Raw genomic sequence first — 20,782 nt, forward strand, 5'->3', positions numbered from 1 at the left:
TTGTCTGACGAATTTTGTCCAGGTTTTTAACAGCATTAGGGTAAATAGAGATAAATACCATAAGCAAATAATAACTTCTCTCTTTATTGACATAAATGATCCCCAGCAGCCTCCGAGACACAGAAGAAGACAGGTCTTCATACTGCTGCCACTGAAGTGAGGAGGAACACACTCCATTTAATGACAGGATAAGAGTCTTTAACAATGCAAAAATTGTGGAAAAATTTAATCTGATTCCAATACTATTTTCAAGACACATTTTTATTACATCTGTCTTATATGCATTCTGATGCCCTAACTCTACTACAACACTGACTTCTACAGTGAATTCCACCTGAAATGGATAAAAAGAATTTCCACAAGAACTTTGAAGAACTTTGGAGCACTGTAATTCTAGTGCATTCAATCCCAAATACATGCACCATCAACAGAGATAACTGATTTTTATGGCTATATATACAGGATATAGATGGCTATACTATATGGCTATTTGATGGATAATTGTCATGAAAAGTTAAGACATGGTACTAATCCCTATAGTTGTTATTTAAGATTTATAGTCATGGTCACCATAAGAATAGACACTACTGAATCTGGTTGAGCAAAACATGAGATGGCTTTGATCCTGCCACTCAAAAATATCTTGCACCCTATGCATGTCCAGTTGAGCCTTTTGAGTCTGATTACATCCATCCTTATCATTATATCCCCAAAACGCTTTATAAAGTGTTATAAGTAACCAACTGAAATATAATAGCTTGGACAATGAAGCTTATGCTGGTAATTGTTTCAATAATGTCTTTATTTTAGACATCTTGTCATTTGACAAGTATTCTAGTCTCAGCACAATTTTTGGCCTTTCTTGCTAAGTGGCAGCTTTTTTATAGTTAATGATTGAATTACCCAATAACTAAGTCTATTAAAAAATGCTGATGTTTATCTTTTTATCTTTTACTTATAATGCAGTTTTGCTATGCAAATTGGAGAGGATATCATGACTAAGAAAATAATTGTACTTAGTCAGCTATTAGTAACATGAGAAAGTATTTTTGAAGTTAGCTATAATTGTTTACATCTTTCCAGTGAAATATTTCCATCTTTCAGACTTTACAAAGCAAATTGAATTTTAGTTCTCCTTAGTTCCSCTTCCAGGTTTTAGCACTGAGATGAAATTGTTTTTATGCATGGGAGAGAAGACATGTGATCCAAAGCATCACAGAGCAGAGATGCTATCCTTTCAGGTCTATACGCTTGAGCCCAAATATATCTTTGTAACACATGGTGCTAAGCAAGGTGAAATAACATGGGAAAGGAGCTTCCTGCTCTTTTGGAAAAGAGCTTCCTTTTGAACAAGCAGCCCTGGCACTTGAAATTATCCAAAGGAACCTCTCTTCCTGATGTGGTCACCACAAGCTGGCCACAGAGTTGGGTTTTAGTATCCTGGCTGCCCATCTGCTATTTAGACTTCTATTAAGATGAATCCTTATCCAGCAGAAGAGGAGCACTAACGTTTGTCTTGCTCTGTTCCTTTGTAGTATCTGCTTAGCACATGCCTTATCATGGCAATATCTATAGCTGTAGGTTTCATCGATTAAAGTTGCAAAGCCTCTGTCAGTTCTCCTCTCAGTCAGGCCTGGTGAAATCAAAGTCCTACAGACTTTGTGGTCTGAATGATGTCTAAAGAAAAAGTTAATTGCTGTTATGTGAAATGTAGCCTTTATTTAAGTAGAACAGTCAACTCAAGGTTTGACCATGGGCACATTGTGTATAGAGATGCTTGGACTTCATGTCAGGTAACTTGAAGCACTGTTTGAGGTTTAGTTAAGAATAACGATCCTGACACATCTGTCGATTAAAAAGTAGAAACTGTGACAGCTGCATGACTTCAAAGCATTTCCTCCATCAAGCATACATATTTGCGTCACCCTCTCTTCCCATCTCTTCCAATATTCTTGCATTAGAAGATCACAGACTGAACAGCTGTTTCCAGTTACGACTCTCCTCATTTCTGCCACTGGAGTAATATAATTTGCCCCATTTTATGAAAGTGAGAAAGAACTGACAATTCAGTGCACATTCATGTAGGTATAGAGTGTGTATACTGACACAGCCCTATATTTGAGGAGAAGCAAAGAGGTGGAGGGATACTTTTCGGTGGAAGTTTTGGAAGCACACGTAAGTACTACGCAACTGGAAAGTCTCCAGGAATTCAAACTGCATCTCTGTAATACTGTACTTGAAGAAAACATAGCCTTTTCTCCCTGGCAAGCTGGCTCTTGTTGTTGGGGAAGTGATCTTAAAGCCAAAGTCGTATCTCTTCCATCAAATAGGCTTTTTCTGTATTAATGTCCAGGTGATGCAGAGTATCATAAACTAGTCTTCCACATCTTAAGTTAATATATCCCCTCAGAACACACAGGAATTTTAAGGTTGTCAGAAAACCATCAGTCATGCCTTATGGCACATGTTTTTATATTGATTTTTATTAGAAACCTATGTAGCCTTTAATTTGGAAAGAGGCCTTTGATTTTCAAGTAGAAACATATTTGAAGCATATAAAGGCAACATTAAATGTGCCTACAGGATCAAGATTTTGTAGTGAGATTTTTAACTCTTTAATCTGCATAGATTCAAATTTACAATGATAGGTAAGCACTGCATGATTATCATTAGCCACAGATTTTCTGACCTCTAGGATATACTTTCTCTCCTTGATTTTGATATACATATATATCCAAAAAATATAATATAGACAAATGCAAACTTAAAGACTCATATACCTTAGAAATGTATACAGTACTGACCCAAACAGGTCCTGAACATTAGGTATTTTTTACAGATTCCACTGGTTTGACCTCTAAGTTCAACAATTATCCAATACAACTTTGATACCCAAGTCAAACTCAAGATTCTCCCTGTAGTTCAGTACAGATGCTTTAGTGTCTTGAATTTCAGAATAAATATTTAAAGGAAATCTATCCTATACCAGATCTTTGGCCACAACAGAGCAGCAGCCACTAAATTAAATGAACAGTATAACATTAAAAGCATGTAATAGCTTATGCAAATGATCTAAATGATCCACAAAGCCGAACTCTTTAGATATTATAGTCAAAGATTTTTATCAAATCCCTTCTCAGGACTGCATTATGGTTTTTAAATTGGAAAGATCTCCCTTTGATTCTGTGATGAACTCTGGAGGTCAAATTCTAGTTGAGATGAGAGTTGAGTCTTTTTTGTTTTTTATCATTAAAGTTCTTTACTACTGCCCCTTGAATTTTATTTATCAGAATTAGCATCTCCAGAATATGACAGTTTGTCCTTCATATTTACAGATGACTTCTGTCTTGTAGGCTGATCTGTCTCTAGAGAACACCACCACCCTGGGCTGAACATCAAGCCATGGGAATATACATTCTCTGTGTTCAAGATCACATTGTCTTAGAAGCTCCAGAGGAGATTCACAGAATGGGATCATTTTTCTCTCTCACTTTTTCTCCTATCAAAGAGGATTACTCATCTATGATCACTGGCACACTGCTTTGTCTTAACATTCGTCTCTGAAATATCAAGGTTATCTATGGGAATACTTCACATCTATTACCTCTTAGATACAACTAAATGCAAAATCCACCTCCTTGGATTGAGAAGAAACGAGAGCCATTTAATTTCAAATTCTTACAATATGAAATCAGACAGCGACTCACTCATGAAGAAACACACCTTATAGTTAGCACCTGTCCAGCTTCTCTTTTACTTTTTTCACTGACTCTTGCAACAAGGACTGATGATAACCTTAAGATCACAGTTGGAATCCACATTTTAACATGTGTTACAGTTAGTAGCAGATATTGCTCAGTTTTTATATCCGTACGACCTTTACGTTACTACATCACAACTGCTGTCCACCTTGCCACGCAATTTAAGGTTTCCCATCGTCAGAATAAAATAAAGATATGTATACACTGAGACGGGCTTAACTGCTTTCTTCAAAGGAGAGATCTTTCCAGTCAACAACAACAGCAAAGAGAAAAACATGAAAAAAAGAAGTAGTATTTTTCCTCTTCCTCAAAACACTGCCATCTTAATTTAGTTCTATAAACGCTGTATTATTTACTGCAAACTCAGAGTGAATATAAAAGAAGACTTACTGTGCCAGATTTAAAATTACTGAAATGTCACATTATAAAGTAGCTATATTTAAAGACACATTAAGACTTGGTGTGTGAGTAATGCAACCTTTCAGAGTCTGGATAAATTTAATTCTCTATGCTATAATTTCCTCTAGCATTTCAAGATGAAGTCACAGAAAATAACCAAATGCAGTGATTAATGTGTTCAGAAGTGTGTGCTTTTCTAAAACAATGTTCTGAGCTATTCATTTAACATGATTTTAAGAATACAACACAAATTCTTTTCCCAACTGCAATTTGGCACTTCTAGAGCATTGGTTAGAGGATTACTTATCCAAAAATATAGGTGTTACATCAAGCAATGCCGATAGCAGAAGAAGGGATAAGGACTACTGCTCCAGCACATGAAATTAGGAACAGTTAAGATGCTATTATGTACCTCTTTATACATATATACCTCAAGAAGAATGATCAGTTGAGGAAGAGTCACATAAATTTTTCCACTAACCTGCATCTGAAATGGGCAATAAAACAATAGCAAGGTTGCTTTGTCTGTTCCCATACAGATTTTCAGTGAGACAACTCCATACGCAGGCCCAGCAAGAATGCACTCAGAGCAGACAGAGGAACAGAAATTCTCCAAGCCTCCTCTGATAAACAGCAGTTACTGGAGAATGAAGGGAGGACAACAAGCCTCACTTTCCATATGCCTAATTTAATAGCTGCCTCATTTAAGTGAAGATTAATGTCAGTGACACGTCTAATGTCATTGACTAATGTCAATGGCAAAAATATTCAGAAATAATTAATGTCTATGAAGCTTAGCCCCATAATGGATAGAAAGCCTTGGCTTCCTAGGATCTTTCCAAAGGATATAAACAAGCTGCTAATAATAGCATCAGCTCCCTTCTTTGAAGGTACATAATAGTTCCCAAGGACTGCAATAGTCAGAAATCACAGTATTTTAGATTGAATTAAGTGCAGCAAAAAATGTTTAAGAGGACCTACTGTTAATAGAGAATTATCAAAAATCACTCAAACTATGTAATTAAAGTGGTGCAGAGGTAGGGGAAGTTTGTACAAAAGCAATCGCTAATGCTGCATGCACTCATTTTTCCTACTATAGATCCTACAGATCTAGGATCCTACAGAAGTCTTTTTTAGTGCAAAGTAATGGAAGTCATGCATATGCACCTAGACCCTGTTTGCCACAACAGAAATTTGCCCCAGCTCTTAATTTCTACTTTTTTTTTTTCAGAATAAGAACATAGGCATCTCTCTCCATATAAAATATGTAAATGGGATAAAAGGAAAGAAGAAAAAGCACAAGAGAGACTTTTGTAGGAAAGGTCACATCCAAGCTTCAAACAGCAGCATAAGCTAAATGTCAGAGACCAAATTCAGGGTAAAATGGAAAATACTCAAAAGGGTGATTGACTAACCTATATGCGTTTGAGCCATAACATCAGCTAGTCTGTGGGCAGCACCACTGCCTCCACTTTGTGTTGAGGAGGAAGAAGTGGTTGACGTGGTAGAGCCATGGATCGCTTGACTGATCCAATGTTCCATGTTTATACTCCCCTGACTTGAGGTGGGAGTTCCCTGGGAGTCGCCCTGTACGGAGCCTTCATCTTCTGAACCAGAAGAAGTATCTAATAATTAAAAACAGCCTGTTATTTGCAATGCTTTTTTTTTTAATAGAAATAAAGCATGTTCACATTACAAATTTAAAGATAACTTCCATTAAGAAAAATTCATCAAGGCAGGCCCTGAAACTAAGTCAATTGCTAACTTCACATCAAGAGAGTTTTTCTGCTCTAAGGTCATTGCTCATGTATTTTTTTACAAAAACAAATATGGATAATATGAAGTTCTTCCTTTATAATATGGCTTAAGTTCTTCTGAAGATTTCCAACCACCTATTAAYAGTACAGAAAATCCCAAATACTTTCCCAACATCAGTCCATAGAGTCTGTGAAAAGCTTTTTCAGTCATAAGGAACCCACCCCTCAGTGAGAAATTCAGTCACAGCTGCTGTGCCAAGGATTCAGCGAGTAGCAGAATGCATGGGATGTGGGATATTTTCACATTGTAGTAGGTAAAAGAGCAGATAAATTAGAAAAGGAATGTCAGAAAAAACCCTGAAGAGGAAAAATCGTAAAGAGAAAGTTCAATTACAGTCTTAAGGAGGTAAACCAGAAACTTGAAAGGAACCTGGAGTCACATAAAATATGACAAATCTGCCATTCCAGTTAGGTCCTCATAGACCAAAAGGACCAGTGCAAGTTCAGGCACTGCCAAGGGCAAAGCAGTCTTGGGAACTGCCCTTGTTCACTCTTCAACCRTTCAGTTCACCTTCTTCTGCTCTTTGAACATACCTCAATGTTTTGYTCAGTGTGCTTCAAACGTCATTTCTATTACTGCCTATGTAGATACATTATTAGCTCATAGCAGCACAAGGAATCATTTAAAAATTTTTCCTAAAAGGCACAATACAGATGCTCACCTGGAGGTGTGTAGGCATCCATTGACGTTTGCACCACCAATGAACGTCGTTTTGAGGGCATGGGGACTGCCATTTTTCTTTCTTTATGTTTAGCAAGGGCTGCCTGAACTGCTTCTGTGTGGACATCTGGAAAAAAAAGAGACATTTCACACTAGTGTTCAATCAGAAAAGAACTGCTTGGGTACTTGGTGCATCTGCAGCCAGGTTAGCTGGTATTCCAGTTAGGCTGACAACACTATGACATGATGAATGCTTGGGACCGCATAGGGATTGCATAGGTTCTCCACACCGTACGGAAAGCAGCAATAGTGAAAAGTGCTGGAGCTACAAACAAGTCTTTCGAGTAGTAGTATGCTCCCAGGACAGTGCTCCGTTATTTGAAGAGTAGTAGCTCTGCTTCCTCAGAGCAAACTTCTGCTTAATGATGTTTTACAAACAGCTGTTACTTCAGTAACAATTACTGTTTTTAATGAAAGTACTGTGTATTAACACTGCATATTTTTGAAATGAATGAGGTTTCAATTTATACAAAAAGTCACACTAAGGGAAAGTCACACTAAGGGAATAGGAAGATTTGCTTGAAAGTGAAGAGGTATGTGAAGTGTCACAACAGAAATGGCAGCAGGTCCCCCATCCCCAAGTCCTGCCTCTGTCACTTGGCTTTATTCATGAAAAACGAAGTATTACTAAGGTCAGCCTGAGCAAGGAAAAGCACAGTGAGCCCAGACCTTCCAGCTTCCCAGCGGGTGTCACAGTGCGCAGCTTAGACCAGCTGCCTCCAAAGCATGCAGCAGCTTCCACTTCACAWTCAGGACTTCCGCAGTGAAGAGCTTTTCAAGCTTTCACGTGTTTATGGAGCAGTCTGTCTCCCAAGTTTGAAAAAGGCCACATATCATGTGTAAAATAAACTAACAAAATATTTTGACAATCACTCTGTTCTGTGCTAATCTTTTAATTGCTACCACAGCTAAACATGGAAATTACATTGAAATAAGTCAGCGTTTAATTTACTACCTTGCACTATTTGCCTGCATGTTTTTATAGTTCATAGAGATATGTATGAGGAGACTGTATGCAAAACACATGGCAGTCAAGAAAAAGCATTTGTGGTCGGGGGAGCTGCCATGCACTGGGCATACAGCACATGCAGCAGGCAGCTGAAAGCAAACTGTACACTGCCTTTTAGCCAGTTGCTGTCAGTCAGCTGTAGAAAATGCAGCAACAAGTTGTGCACACAGTTTAGGTATTCCCACTCATGAAGCGAGAGCATGGTGAAGATGTTTTAAGCCAGCCTGATCTCACTTCTGCAGCTGCTGAGTCTGTTTAAAGACCTCCCTTGTAGGCTGGGTTAGTAGCGTGTACCCTATTTCCTACTCCTGTGGTGGCAGCTCTAAGAAACAGCTCTTTTTGAGTGAAAAGCCATTTCCAATGTTCTCCAAGAAAAGCACCAGAAAAGAGGAGAGTATAATGAGTGGCAATTTTGGTTAAAGAGCTGTCAGCTGGACCACAGCCGCGTAAGAAGCTGTCGTAAGGAACAAGTGGGGAGGATGAGCAGGCCCGTTAGATGGTGCACCCTGCTGATGAGTCCTACTGCCTTGTGCTGAACCATGTTCCCTACCTTCCCTTGGGGTTTAAACACCCCTCAGTGGAAAGACTGCAGGAAAGATGGTAAGTTGAAGAAAAACAATGTTACCAGCTGCTTCTGAGAGTTGTTTTTTGCTTTTGTTTTAAATCCTGAAGAGAATGTGCATGTCAGGGGAAGCAAGGCAAGAAAAGCCAAAAGAGAAGCATGGAAAAGCATCCTCGAAACAGAAAAGAGCTGTGAGGCTGACAGACCAAAACAGGGGAAGCTTACAACGCTGACGTCAAACCAGGAAACAATTTCTCTCCTGTCAAGTCATTATTATTTTTAATTAGACGGCTTAAGTTCCTTCTTATAAATAAAATCTGATGAAAAGTTTGATGTGAAAACTATCAGTGTAAGAAAAAAAGCAGTGCAAGTCTTTACCTACCAGCATGTCCCCAAGAGAAATTCCTACCAGCTCACTCCACACCAAGTCTGTTCACGTGTACAGGACTGAACATGCTCACTAACAGTTTGTGTTTCTTATTCAACAAACTGAGGAAAAATTCTTGGTTTTCACTCAGAGGATAGAAAATAGAAAATAGAAAATGAAAAGAGAATGGTCTTTTCCAGCTTTTTTTTTTTTTTGAATTCTACAGCAATGTTCTGAAGAGAATAAATTTTGCAGATCAAAACAGAAGAAATTACTTGTGAATTATTGGATTAAGGATTGCTTTTAACTGTAAGTATTGGGAAGGAGATGAGGTGTAACTATTAAGTTCTTCAAAAGTTTTTTAAAGGAAGACAACTGAGAGAAATACATTATTAAAATCCTTAGTGGCAGCTGGACATTGAATCCTATCTTGCTAATTCTTGGATATTTTTTTGATGCAATGGGAAGGTAACCCCCTCTGCTCAATCAATAAACACTTTGCAGGGTTTTGATTTTCACATGAGTCCATGGGAGTCCAGGAACTGAACTGTTTTCTTAATAAAGCACATGCCCGATACGTTTATTTCTACTGGTTTACTGTGGAATAAACCAAACAGGATTGTTAAAAAAAAAAAAAAAAAGCAGGAAAGCTAAAACAATAGAAATGATAAGAAAGCCTGACTGAACACTAGGGAAGCTGATCAGGGAGGAGGAATATTCACACCTGCTCCCAGCTCAGCCGGCAAGGTCAGCTGTTCTGGAGGCTTTACTCTGAGGCAAGAGGCCACAAAGGGAGGCAGGACACAGGGCTGGGAAAGGCTGGGGATGGTCCAGGGGCTATCAGCCAGAGCCTACAGGCTTTTAGGGAGAGAGGAAAAAAAGGCAGCAGAAGCAGTCGACCTGGGATGAAAAAATCTCTTCACAACATTCACTCCCAAGAATAAAACTCTTTTGGCTAAATGAAGTGTGTCTACACAACGAAGAAAAGTTATGGATTAGGTATAGGGAAATAGAGATAACAGTATGGTCTTATTTTTAAATGAGTAACTACTGATGGGTTTTGAATATGCTCTCTAATCTATCTTGACAGTCTCGTATAACATTGGACGTGTTAAGCTAACAAATGCAGCATTGGAGCCACTCACATCCCCTTTGTCCCCAAGTGGTCGGACAGCAGAGGTGGGGGGAATGCCTGACCAACACTTCACAGCTACATGTGAGAACAACTCACAGGTCCCAACATCTCTCCTGTAACCACAAGACATAAGCAGTTCAGTAGCTCTGTTCCCACCAAAATCAGCTACAGATATGTGCTTACCATACAAACACTTTGCTCTTCTCTTTGTTTTTCCTTTGCTCTTCTGATCTACAAGCCAACTTTGCTGATGTTTCATAGGGGAATGTTAACCAAAATACATTTGATAATGGTTTTGTAGATTTAAGATTTAAACCCACACTGAAAGGTACATTTCTCATCAAAGGGTGGCCATGGTGATCTGTTTCTCTTCCCTTTGAGCAAGAGGGTGGTAGCTTCTTGCCTTTATTTCGTGAACGGTTGTCTATGGTGACCCACATATTGCATGTCAGCTGTTCTCTCCCACTGCTTGCCAACAGTTTCTCTCCAGTGGTTAGTGCAAAAATATATGGAGGCTTGCAATGGGAATTTATGGAACAGCAAGTGGAAGCTCCTTGTTCATTAAAGGAAGGAAATTGCTTTTGTGATACACATGGGGAAAAAATATAATGAGGGTGAGCAGACATATCTGAGTTCCCGTGGGACAGGAAGCTCTTTCTCCCCCAGCATCCCATGAGCACGAAGCAGGTGGTGTTCCCYGCGTACTACACACAGCATCGGCAGCGAACTTCACAGCAGAATTTCAAGCCGTCTCCAGTGTAGTGATGCCCCTTGTCTTGCAGGTCTGGCAGAAGTGTCTGACCTGGCTTCGCAGCCTGCTCTGGCACACTCCAGYTAACTGAATTCATCAAATTGTGATTGACCATTGCTTTAAAATACAGATCACTTGTTAATTTTTCCTTAAAAAATTCCTCCCCTCATGAAGATTTTGTCCAGAAAAAACAGGCAATTTCATTAAAATAAAAAAGAAAAAAACCCCTCTTCTCTCTTTCCTCATAGCTACATGCTACAATTTCTAACCCTCTATAAACTTCTGACAGAGTTTCAACCTTGATGTAGTTGCACTCAAGCCTTCTGAAAAGCCCCAGGTCTAAGTGGAAAGAAAATGCTTTTAGGTGAAATGTTCTTTTATGTAGCAGTCTGTGACATTCTAACTACACTGTTACAGCTGATAAAATGATTTGGGGTCCTGACCCTTCAAAGCACTCCTCTAGGTAACAAAATCTTTACTGTTCCCACCTGGCTTTTTCACAAGAAAGGCTCAACAGAAAATCTAAAGTATTGAATAAAATATCACCATGTCTATCTACAATAGTAGGAACCAATGTACAGTTCCTTATCTTTTATTTTCCTGCATTGTTTTGGATGGGCCAACCCATACTTTGAATTCAATTCGTGATTTTGTTCTCAAGGAATCAATAAACAGGAAAGGATAAAGTGACATGATTGGGAAAGCTAATTAACTTGTGCTCTTGCAGTCTATCTGGTGTTCATTATTCAAACCGACAAGTACTTCTTACAGGCTGCCTGGTAATACTTAGCAAACTTAAGACAACCCAGCTCTGTCCCCAGCTTTTCCTTTTATTCTTATTTGTTTATTCTCTCCCTTTGCTTTCTTATGACAGGATAGAAAGGGCAAACAAACTTTTGGAAGCAAAGTCAGTAAATGAAATACAAAGGAAGTGGAACTGTAAAAACAAGCACATAGTAGAGAGAAARTTTCTCCTCAAAAAGCTAACAATCTGTTAAATAAGAAGTGAGAACTTAGAACAAAGATACAGAAATTTAAGTTGGCAAGAATATGAGGGTCCATAAGCTCTGAATCCCACAGCAATGTCCCATGGATTTGGCCACAGCACTCCTTAATCAGAAACTCTCATCCTATTGCAAATTTTTTGTTTACTGAGGGGGTAAATTCTTTATTAGCAGGAGGAATTGTCTGGGTTTCCCAGGAGGTGCTTTGTTTAGCCTGGCCACTGTTTTTCATTTGGTTTATCTCGTAACCTGGCACAATGATGTATACCTTGATTAACTGAAAAGCCTTAGGGAAAAAAAAACATAAAATAAAAAAACCCTAAAATACATTAATGCACACCCCATGTAGTTAGGAACTCCCTGCTCTTCTCAGTCTCTCCTAGCTTTGATGCTCAGTATGACCTAGTGGCTGTATGTTCTACACATCTGTGCATGGGATGGTCAGTGGAAAAGAAAACAAGCCCGCTGTTCTTTTCCTGTGGAACAAAGCAGGATCCTACCTGCACTGGCAGGGTGCTCCGATGGGACACCACTACCATAACAAACCAGCAGGAGAAGCAGGRTCAATAGTGGGCACACAGCCCAGCAAGAGAGAGCTGAGCTGAGACTCACAGGACTAGTGCAGAGATTGCTCATTTTGCAGGGACACTGCTGTGGGAGGGAGCGACCTCTTCTGAAGAGGGGCAACTGGGTAACAGAAGATGTTAGAAACAACTGCATTAACTGCATTAACTGCTGATAGGACAGTGCGAATGGATACACTCATTCAAAGTTAAACAATAGAGCCCAGAAAGAGAGAGAGAAATATTGTTAATTACAGATTTCTTACGTTGATCCCCTTTATCACAGTGTCCTTTAACCATTTATTCCCTACATTTTTGATGACCCAACACATAAGATTTTCTTTTGGCATGTTTTTTATTTAGTCAGAATTTGGCAGGAAGAAGGAGGGCCTGGCCAGGAGTTTCAATCTGGTCTGTATAGGCTCTGGGGTAAGGAAAGCCTCTTTTGAGTTTTCACTCTAGTCTTCTCTGGAAAACATACTCTCTCTCATCTTTGCGCAAACATACGCTTAATATCTTCTTATAAGCGGCCAGTTCCCTCTATGACAAGCTGCCCTGTCCTAGCCATTTATCTTGGGGGAGACAGTATGTAAGATTTTCTAGGCTCGGGTGAGCTCTCCAAGGAAATCAGTCTTCCTTTCGTGAAGCAAGAGAGCAATCGTGATGAACAAGTTCAGCCATTTCCTGGCCTACATATGGAGCAATACTGGGGTATCTCATGTTTCTCTGCAGCTGCTAGACCAGCACTCCTCTGAAGTGTGCCTCCTTGTCTGGCATGCAGCATAATCCTGACCTACCCTTCCCCTTAYGTCCCCTCAGTAAGGATGCCCCATTCCTTACTTGGGCTAGATACAGTGTCCCTGAAGGCTTTTAAGTGTAACTGAAACATCTGAAACATGCTGCATATTCTTAGTCCTCCCACAGACTTTTGCAGTTTTTAGCACTAAATTCAATTTGTTCYTTTTTGTTCGGATCTCTTCTTTTTTCCAAAAAAAMCCAAAAAACAGCTATTCAACAAATTACAGTTGTATTCTTCCTTGATGTGGAGGGGTTGTTAAGCTTTTCTTCCTATATGAGCTTAAAAAGCCTCAGTGGCTTCCTCTATTCAGTATCTGCCACATTGCTCTATAGATATGTCAAATGTCTAACATATCATAGGCAATGTGATACCTCCTCACGGATCATGGATCTGTCTGTCACTTCTGCATGGATCATGGACCAGGGTGTTCCTCCCACAGCAAGCATTATATTAAAAATTTCCACACTATAAAACTATGTTCCTCTTACCTCTTGCATCAAATGCCTTAGGAAACAAAAGAAAAACAGCTTCTTTTGTACTGAAATCAGGTCTTGCAACTAGTGTCAGGTAGTTCTTTTGCATCTGATTTACCACTCGCCCTGTTTCTTTTTAAGACCAGATGTTACACTGCATGTAGATAGCTGTGCATTGCTAGAATCAAGATGGCAAAAGTCTCTTTCTCCCTGCTTCAGATAAAACATATTATTTCTATTATTTTTGCTAGAATCTTCAGTTTCCCTGTAATTATAAAGCCTCGACATTTCTATACGTTGCTTCACTTATCTTCCTGCCATGAGAAAAAAGGACTTTTTTGATACCCAGTCACCAGCTGTGTAAGGAACACACCAGTATGGAAAACAAGCTGCTGCCTATTTTTTTGCTCTAGAGACTCAGGACTATCTAATAGAATTCCTGGCATCTTCTCCAGTCTTGCTTTAAAGATCTGAAGTAACGGTACTTCCATCTCCCCCTCCAGGAGGCTTATCCCCGAGGGAATAAAACTGCTGGGAGACGTACCTTGATGTGATCTGAGTTCATTCATTCATCTCTTTGTTCCTTTTGCTGATTCCTCTCCCCAGAGCTATTCCTGCCTTTGCTGATTGCACCTTTGGAAACAATCTTTCCTCCTTTGCTGTAGTAACCAATTCCTGTTACCATAATCAGATGACTGGGAACAGGACTGGCCTGAGGACTTTGAGAAGGTTTAGCATCCYTGCTTTTTATGGGATAGTTCACAAATTTAACTGACTCGCTTACAGAATGGCAAATTATTAAGCTCAAGAAGGCTGGTGATCTACACTAATGAGGTTAGAATGCCAAAGGATTCTTAATAAGAGGTTATTTATGTACATTTAATACATATTTATGTATTATTTATATTGCAGTAGAGGATCAGCCCTGAAGTCAGACATTTAACAAATGAGTAAAAACAAAAATAAGTCTGCGTCTCAGGGAGGCCGCCATCTGGGGTTGTATCAAGGAAAACGGCTGTAAGAACAGGCAGAAAGCAGTGGCTTGCAGGAGGTGGTAGGAGCAAGGGCAGTTATGCCTTTATATACAAAAGGTGCAATGGAAGCATCAAAACAAATTGTGAGTTATTACAGGGAGGCAATTGGTACTACAGGAAAACAGCCTTTCAGATCCACCAACACTCAAAATCAAAGATGAATTGTGGCTGAAAACTTTAGATAAGACAATGCTAAGTATAGCAATGATATACAGAGTAATTATAAAGAGGAAAGGTTGGCAATTGCTGCCTTATAGGAAACTAATAGTTGAAAGCATGGAAGTCTCTTTATGAGTTTAATCAGACCTTCGTTGTAGCTACCATGGAAACTAAGGATATACTGAGAATTCATTTCCTAATACATGGCCTGTAAATACTCTGGCTAGAGATAATTTAGTAGCTACATCTATTGGAAATGCAATCAGGACGTACTAAATGGGGTAAGACACGGTAAATGCGGTATCATCAGAACAGATTAAAATTAGGCTTTGTCTTTTGATTGTCCTGGACTGACAGTACCGACCATATTTTCAGGCAGATACTGTATTTTCAGGGCAAGTGATTTCATAAAAATCRCTGTGTTTATTCAACACAGACGAGTCTTTGGAAAATCATCTCATCCTGGCAATGTGAAGGTAAGTGAGTCCATATAATAACAGACCTTTGCTGTGGGTGATGCTACAATGAAGTAGTGTCAGAATACTTCTACAACATCTCTAGGCATTAAGATAGGAAAACACATAGCCTGAACAGTGTGACACCTTATTTCTTTCTAGCTACAAGCAGGTGTGCTACTAATTCTAAAATAATGGTATTCACAACAAATAGTGAATACCCTACYGCAAGTACGAACATCTGCTCTCATAAGCTACTCATTTATGTGGGGGTTATACAAGTTACTAATAGAAAGAAACTATTGCTTACAGATAAATATTTCAAAAAAACAGTTTAAGTGTATAGATTTCAGTCTTTGGGATATTTACACTTACATATACTGGGCCTCAGGTTTTCCTGTGACCTAATACATGGATATACAGGCTTTGTGATTTCTGTTGACAAAGTTCTGTTGACTTTTCATGAATTTGGTGCCAAATTTTGTGGACCTGCACAATTTATGACAACAAAACGTCAGTGCCTTAGAAAACCCTACATCTGTACTCCCAYGAACGTGCTGCAGAAGAAGGCCTGGCTTCTGGAGGATGCTGCAGCAAACAAATTCCACTGGAACAGGAGACCTAGCTCCATGAGCTCTGCAAAACRCTGTGCCATACCATCATTTAGCTGCTGCTGAATAACTACAGGGCACCTGCACTGTCTGTCCTACTGTCCACCTTCCAGTGCACATATGAAGGAGATAGGAACGTTGCATGCTCTCACGCACTCAGAAATTTTAATTCTAAAGAAGAAAAGTATTGTTATCATTTCTTGCTTTGGATGGCAGTAGTGATATTCCATAATACTGGGTGCAATGAAGGTAAAGGCTGAACAGACAACTGGGAAACCTGTAAGGACAGATTGTAAAACACAGACATTATATGATGTAAACAGAGGATGCAAAAACCAAAGACTGAACTCTTTATGACTCTACTGCTAGAGTTTTATTGAAAGGCACAGTTTTGCTTTATTTTGGAGTCTTCGGATATTATGATAGGGTTGATTTCAAACTGTTTTTCTCTAAACTCTGAGATTTAAAACTATATCAATTCTAATAAGTGAAATCACAAAACATGCAGGCCTCCCACTAATAATTTCCATCCCTCTATATATTTATTGTCTCATTTGTAATGCAATCTGGAAGTAAGCTTCATATAGTGACTTCATCTCAGGCCCCCTTATTATGTGAGCTGAAGTATATCAACTTTCTATTTGTTCCTCTCTGGGGATATTTGAGTAATTTTCCTCTAGAGTTCTGTAATTATCCTTAAAATGCTTTCTGCTGGGTCAAAAGCAAGGACATGACCATATAAATTACATCTTTGCAAAAGTTTTTCTTCAACCTTTTCTTTGTAYTGACTGAGTTGTAGGTTTAAAGTAAGTTTGTAAGCAAGCTAAGTCAAATAAGAGTTGAATTTATTTCTGAGTAAGTGTGTCTGCAGCCAGGTTAATGATTTCAGATTAACTTTTCCAAGTACCCTCACTKACCCGAAGGGTTAATAAATCCTTTGTTTTATGATGAGCCACCTTAAAACATATATACACTCCTGCCTTGATACATAGTAAATTCTTGTATCTTCACTTGTTTTTCTTGCTCCTTTATTCTCTGGATTAATGTTACATGGTGGTGGTTCAACAAAAATAACTCCTYAAATCTTGACATTCCATCCTTTCTCCTGCCATGCATTAAGACTCTGATATTCTCATAATGCAATTCCTCTTTGTCTGTTATTTTAATTTCTTCCTTCTAAGCCCTGGAAAGATTCCAGAGTGAGATCTTGAATGACTTTTCATAACATATGCAAAATACAAACTAACAACATATTTTTAAATTACCATGAGGTAAGCTGTAAACACGCAACATGTCAGCACCCCTTGTTATAGTTCGTATGGACACTTAGCTCATGGTAAATAAGAACAAACGCAGTAAAGCTTGTACCTAGGTAGTTACAGCAGAGCAGCTCAACTACCTCGGGTCTGATGCCAGCTCCTGTAGGACTTGGGTCTATAGGGGATGTTCTTTCATTGCTAGCTCCCTTATTTCAAATGCCCTGAAACTGATCCTGGGAGGATTTGAAGTTTAATGATCTCATACTCACWGTAAGCTGCTTTGTCTTTTCCCTGCTGAACCACAGTGTGGGAAAGGTAGCTCAGGAATTTGAGCCAGGAGAGAATTGCAGTTAGGATGCATTTGTTTTGGYAGTATCTCCAAAAACCTCCTATATTAAGATGTCTTTTAAAAGAAGGGCTGAGTGAGCTTGGAAAATGAACTGTTCTCCCCAGCAGGGGAATCTCTAGGGCAGGGGTTGGCAGCCCTCCAAGAATGGTGCACCAGACTCGATTTTTCTTTCTCATCTCAGAAGGGTAAACGTGCAGGAAGAAATTCATCAAGAGTCAGTGGGAAAAGGGATATACTCCTTCCAGGAGTCAAGGTACCACAGCCACCTTACCAGCAGTGTCTTCCCTTTGCACTGTCAGCTGAGGGATGCTGTCTCTCACATATGGTCTTCGTTAAAATACCCTAATTCTCAGCTCCCAGTCCTATGCTCGTCCACTGTGTGCCTTTTAAAATCTGTCCACTTGGTGCCTGTAGCACGTGTGCTCTCATTTGCTGCTCTTTGCTCTAGGTTAATGGCTCTTAACAAATGAAGGAGGCCTCAGAAATGAGGCACAAGGATGTCACACATAAGACACAGAGCCAGTAAGTTCTGCAAACCTCTGTGGAGAGTAAAATGGGAATGACAGCTGTTCTGGGGATAAAGAACAGCAAAAAGGGACTTACAAGCTGAGCCAAGTGAAAACATTTTTTTCATGGGAGCCTGAGCTGCAAGCGAGCTGGGTGTGCCCGAACCATTAGACATAGCGAGGCAGTACAGTTTCACTTACRCTGCTACTTCCCACATCATTGCTGACATCTGGAAAACTCAGTTCCCAGAGYTCACTGTCTGTATTTTCCTTAAGCATTACATTTGCTTCAGGCAATGCTGATCATCTTCAAGGTCTCTTAGAGACCCCTTGAGAAACAGCGGATTCAGTAAACTTGGCCCAAGCCCTGTGCTGTCCATCAGATGAGAAGTGTATAGCAGAAATCACAGCGCCAAGAGGCACTATCTCATTCCTAACACATGCATGTGCATTTGAACACATTATTGTCTGTCATTTCATGATGAATTCTTTAGTTTGTTTATTTTTATCAGCATATGCTTTTATGTACTTAAGTAATCCATTTTTTTTTCTATTGACAAGCAGCAATTTGGCTGTGGAAATTGTAAAAGAGAGGTTCTGGCACATGAGAAGTTGCTCCGGTTTTCAGGATTGGGATGGAGAACTGAGTTTTTTTTGTTCTGCCATAATCTAAAGACCACAGGGGTCTCCCTTTGGGAAAGCAAAGTTTGTGAGTGCCTGACTCTTCATTTCTCCAAGTGTTGAACACCCATCTGAGGGCTCTGGAGATGAGATAAAATAGGTGCTGAAGGTCTCTGAAAGAGAGTTAGTCTCTGAACCCTGGAGGTCATGGCTGGTTAAGAAACACAGATCTGAAGRGGTTTCACTTTGATCAAGAAAAAGTTTTCTGATTCAGAGGATTTGCCCAGATTACCCGTGGGGTATTTTGGGATGCACTGCCACAGCAGCAGACACTGCTGTACTGTGCTGCAGCCTTTACGTGGCAGTAGAGCTCAGCTCTACTGCACACAACCAGAGCAGAAAACCACAGATCCTGGGTCAAACTCAAGTAGCAGTGTTAATTCAGGGCTCCACTGTGGATAGGTCACAAATTACTGTTGTAAGGACCAAATCAGTAAGACTGTTCTGCCAAAAGCAGGACAGCCGATACTAYGGTATTTTAAATAATGGTGGCAGAAGCTTCTGGACCTACTATGAGGGATTTCAATGTTAGCAGGTGAGGAATTGAACTCATGCTAGTAAACTGGGAAATAAATAGTCTCTAGTGACCATAAAGCAGGCATGTAGAACAAACATCCTCCGTAAAACCTGGTAGTTTACTGAGTTAATACAGTTCAGTCAGACATGGTCTCTCAGATGAGACCATGAAAGTTAAGCCATTCAGGTTACCTACCTGTTTACTCCACTATGTAATTCCTATCTGTTGTTCTGATCTCAGTTCAACATACCAAAGCCATGGGTTTACCACTTTCAAAAGTAGCCGAGAAACCAAGTTTTGAGATTGCATTAAAGAAATGAAGCTGTATCTCCAGCTGTGGCTACATCTACATGACCGTTACTAACTTTGTACTCAAAGCTGTGCTTGATTTTGCAGCATCACGTAACTTGAGCCAGATCGAGCCAGATGCCAACATCTCCTCTGCACACAGAGGCAGAACTCAAGGACAAGCCAGTTTTCTCTGTGACAGAGTTTTCTTGCCTGAAAAGCCAGTGGCCTGAAAAGCCTCCTGGCAGAAATAGTGATCCAACCTACATGAACATTTTGGCTTCAGTGTCAGCTTGAGCCCCCAGATAATGTTCTAGTATAGGCACAGGCTGAGGAACAGCAGCTGCTAAGAGAAAATCATTGCCATGATTGACATTTGGCAAACCTTTTCAAATCCTGTTTCTGATTCTGATTCAGAGAATTTTTATACTTTGTAGTAAACAAACCATTTTGAAGTGCTTTTGAATTAACTACTGCTCATTCACATTAGCTAACCTAGCTGCCAAATTTATACAGGGCAGATAACATAGCTCAACTCTGCACTAATTCAGTTACCACATTACAGAATTTACCTATTTCTTTAGACATCTGAGAAATCATCAAAGAAACTAACATTCTGGAACATTATGATTTCGATATCACTCCTTGTATAAAAAGAAGTAGCCAGGAAATGTTTCCACCTTTCCAGTTTTAAAGAATTTAAATTTAAATTTAAATTCTCAATGTAGGCTGAATTCTAAAATCAAACCATCTTAAATATGCAAAATGTACCAGAAACATTTAGGAAAAAAATTACTTTCCACAAACTCAAAGTCAGTTTTATTTAGAAGATAAAAATCCTGAAAATCAGGTTTTCAAAGTTATAGTGCTGAAAAACTCTCTTACAACATTAATGAAATAATAATAATAAAAAAGACTGGAGTGAGAAAATAGGTAGGGATTTAAAATGTCACAGTCTGACATTTTCCATAATAAAAGAGCATAAGTTGAAGGTGATAATAGTGGCAGCAATGATTTTGAGTCTCCAAAGAGAGTTCATTAAACAATCTTTGCTGACATCTAAATTTATGTAAAAAGCAAAGGCATGGAAGGAGAGCTGGATGACTCGCAGGATAGTAGGTTTCCAATTAGGAAAACCTTACAAAGGAGAGGCAGAACAGGACTTTGATCAGAGTTGGAGTAGAGGATTTGTTTTCACATGTTAATTGAAATAAATTGTGCAAAAACTAAGGAAGGGAAATGTTTTCCTAGAAGTGAATTACTTATTGGATAAAGACTGCACRTTCATTTTGTTTTGGGCTTTTTTCCGGAAGATGCGCCAAATATGATAACAAGCACTGAAACTGGGTAACAGCAAGGATCTAATAATTGTATTATGATTAGAGCAGAGATGCTGAAGTATTAAGCACAGCAAAACAACAAGCTAAACAAAAGCTTCTAACTGCAGCAAATCTGAAACTGAAGACAAGATAACCAGGAAGAAATCTGACTTAAAACTTCGTAAACTGCAGTAAAAGAGAGTATGATTTATCAGATCGAGACAGAAATGGACTTCTGATCTC

General features: G+C 39.3%; 1 protein-coding gene across 1 annotated transcript in view; it reads right to left on the reverse strand.

Annotated features, from left to right (window-relative positions):
* The window catches only part of DIP2C (disco interacting protein 2 homolog C), a 328,359-nt gene that overhangs the window by 111,302 nt on the left and 196,275 nt on the right, over positions 1 to 20,782 (reverse strand). Inside the window, exons 5-6 of the mRNA XM_026069254.1 lie at positions 6,640 to 6,765; positions 5,576 to 5,785 (exon numbers count right to left, since the gene is read on the reverse strand). Coding sequence (XP_025925039.1) covers positions 5,576 to 5,785; positions 6,640 to 6,765 — 336 coding nt within the window. The remainder of the gene's footprint in view (positions 1 to 5,575; positions 5,786 to 6,639; positions 6,766 to 20,782) is intronic.

The sequence above is a fragment of the Apteryx rowi genome, unplaced genomic scaffold (genome assembly GCF_003343035.1).
Source record: "Apteryx rowi isolate R43461 unplaced genomic scaffold, aptRow1 scaffold_29, whole genome shotgun sequence".
NCBI classification, from domain to species: domain Eukaryota; kingdom Metazoa; phylum Chordata; class Aves; order Apterygiformes; family Apterygidae; genus Apteryx; species Apteryx rowi.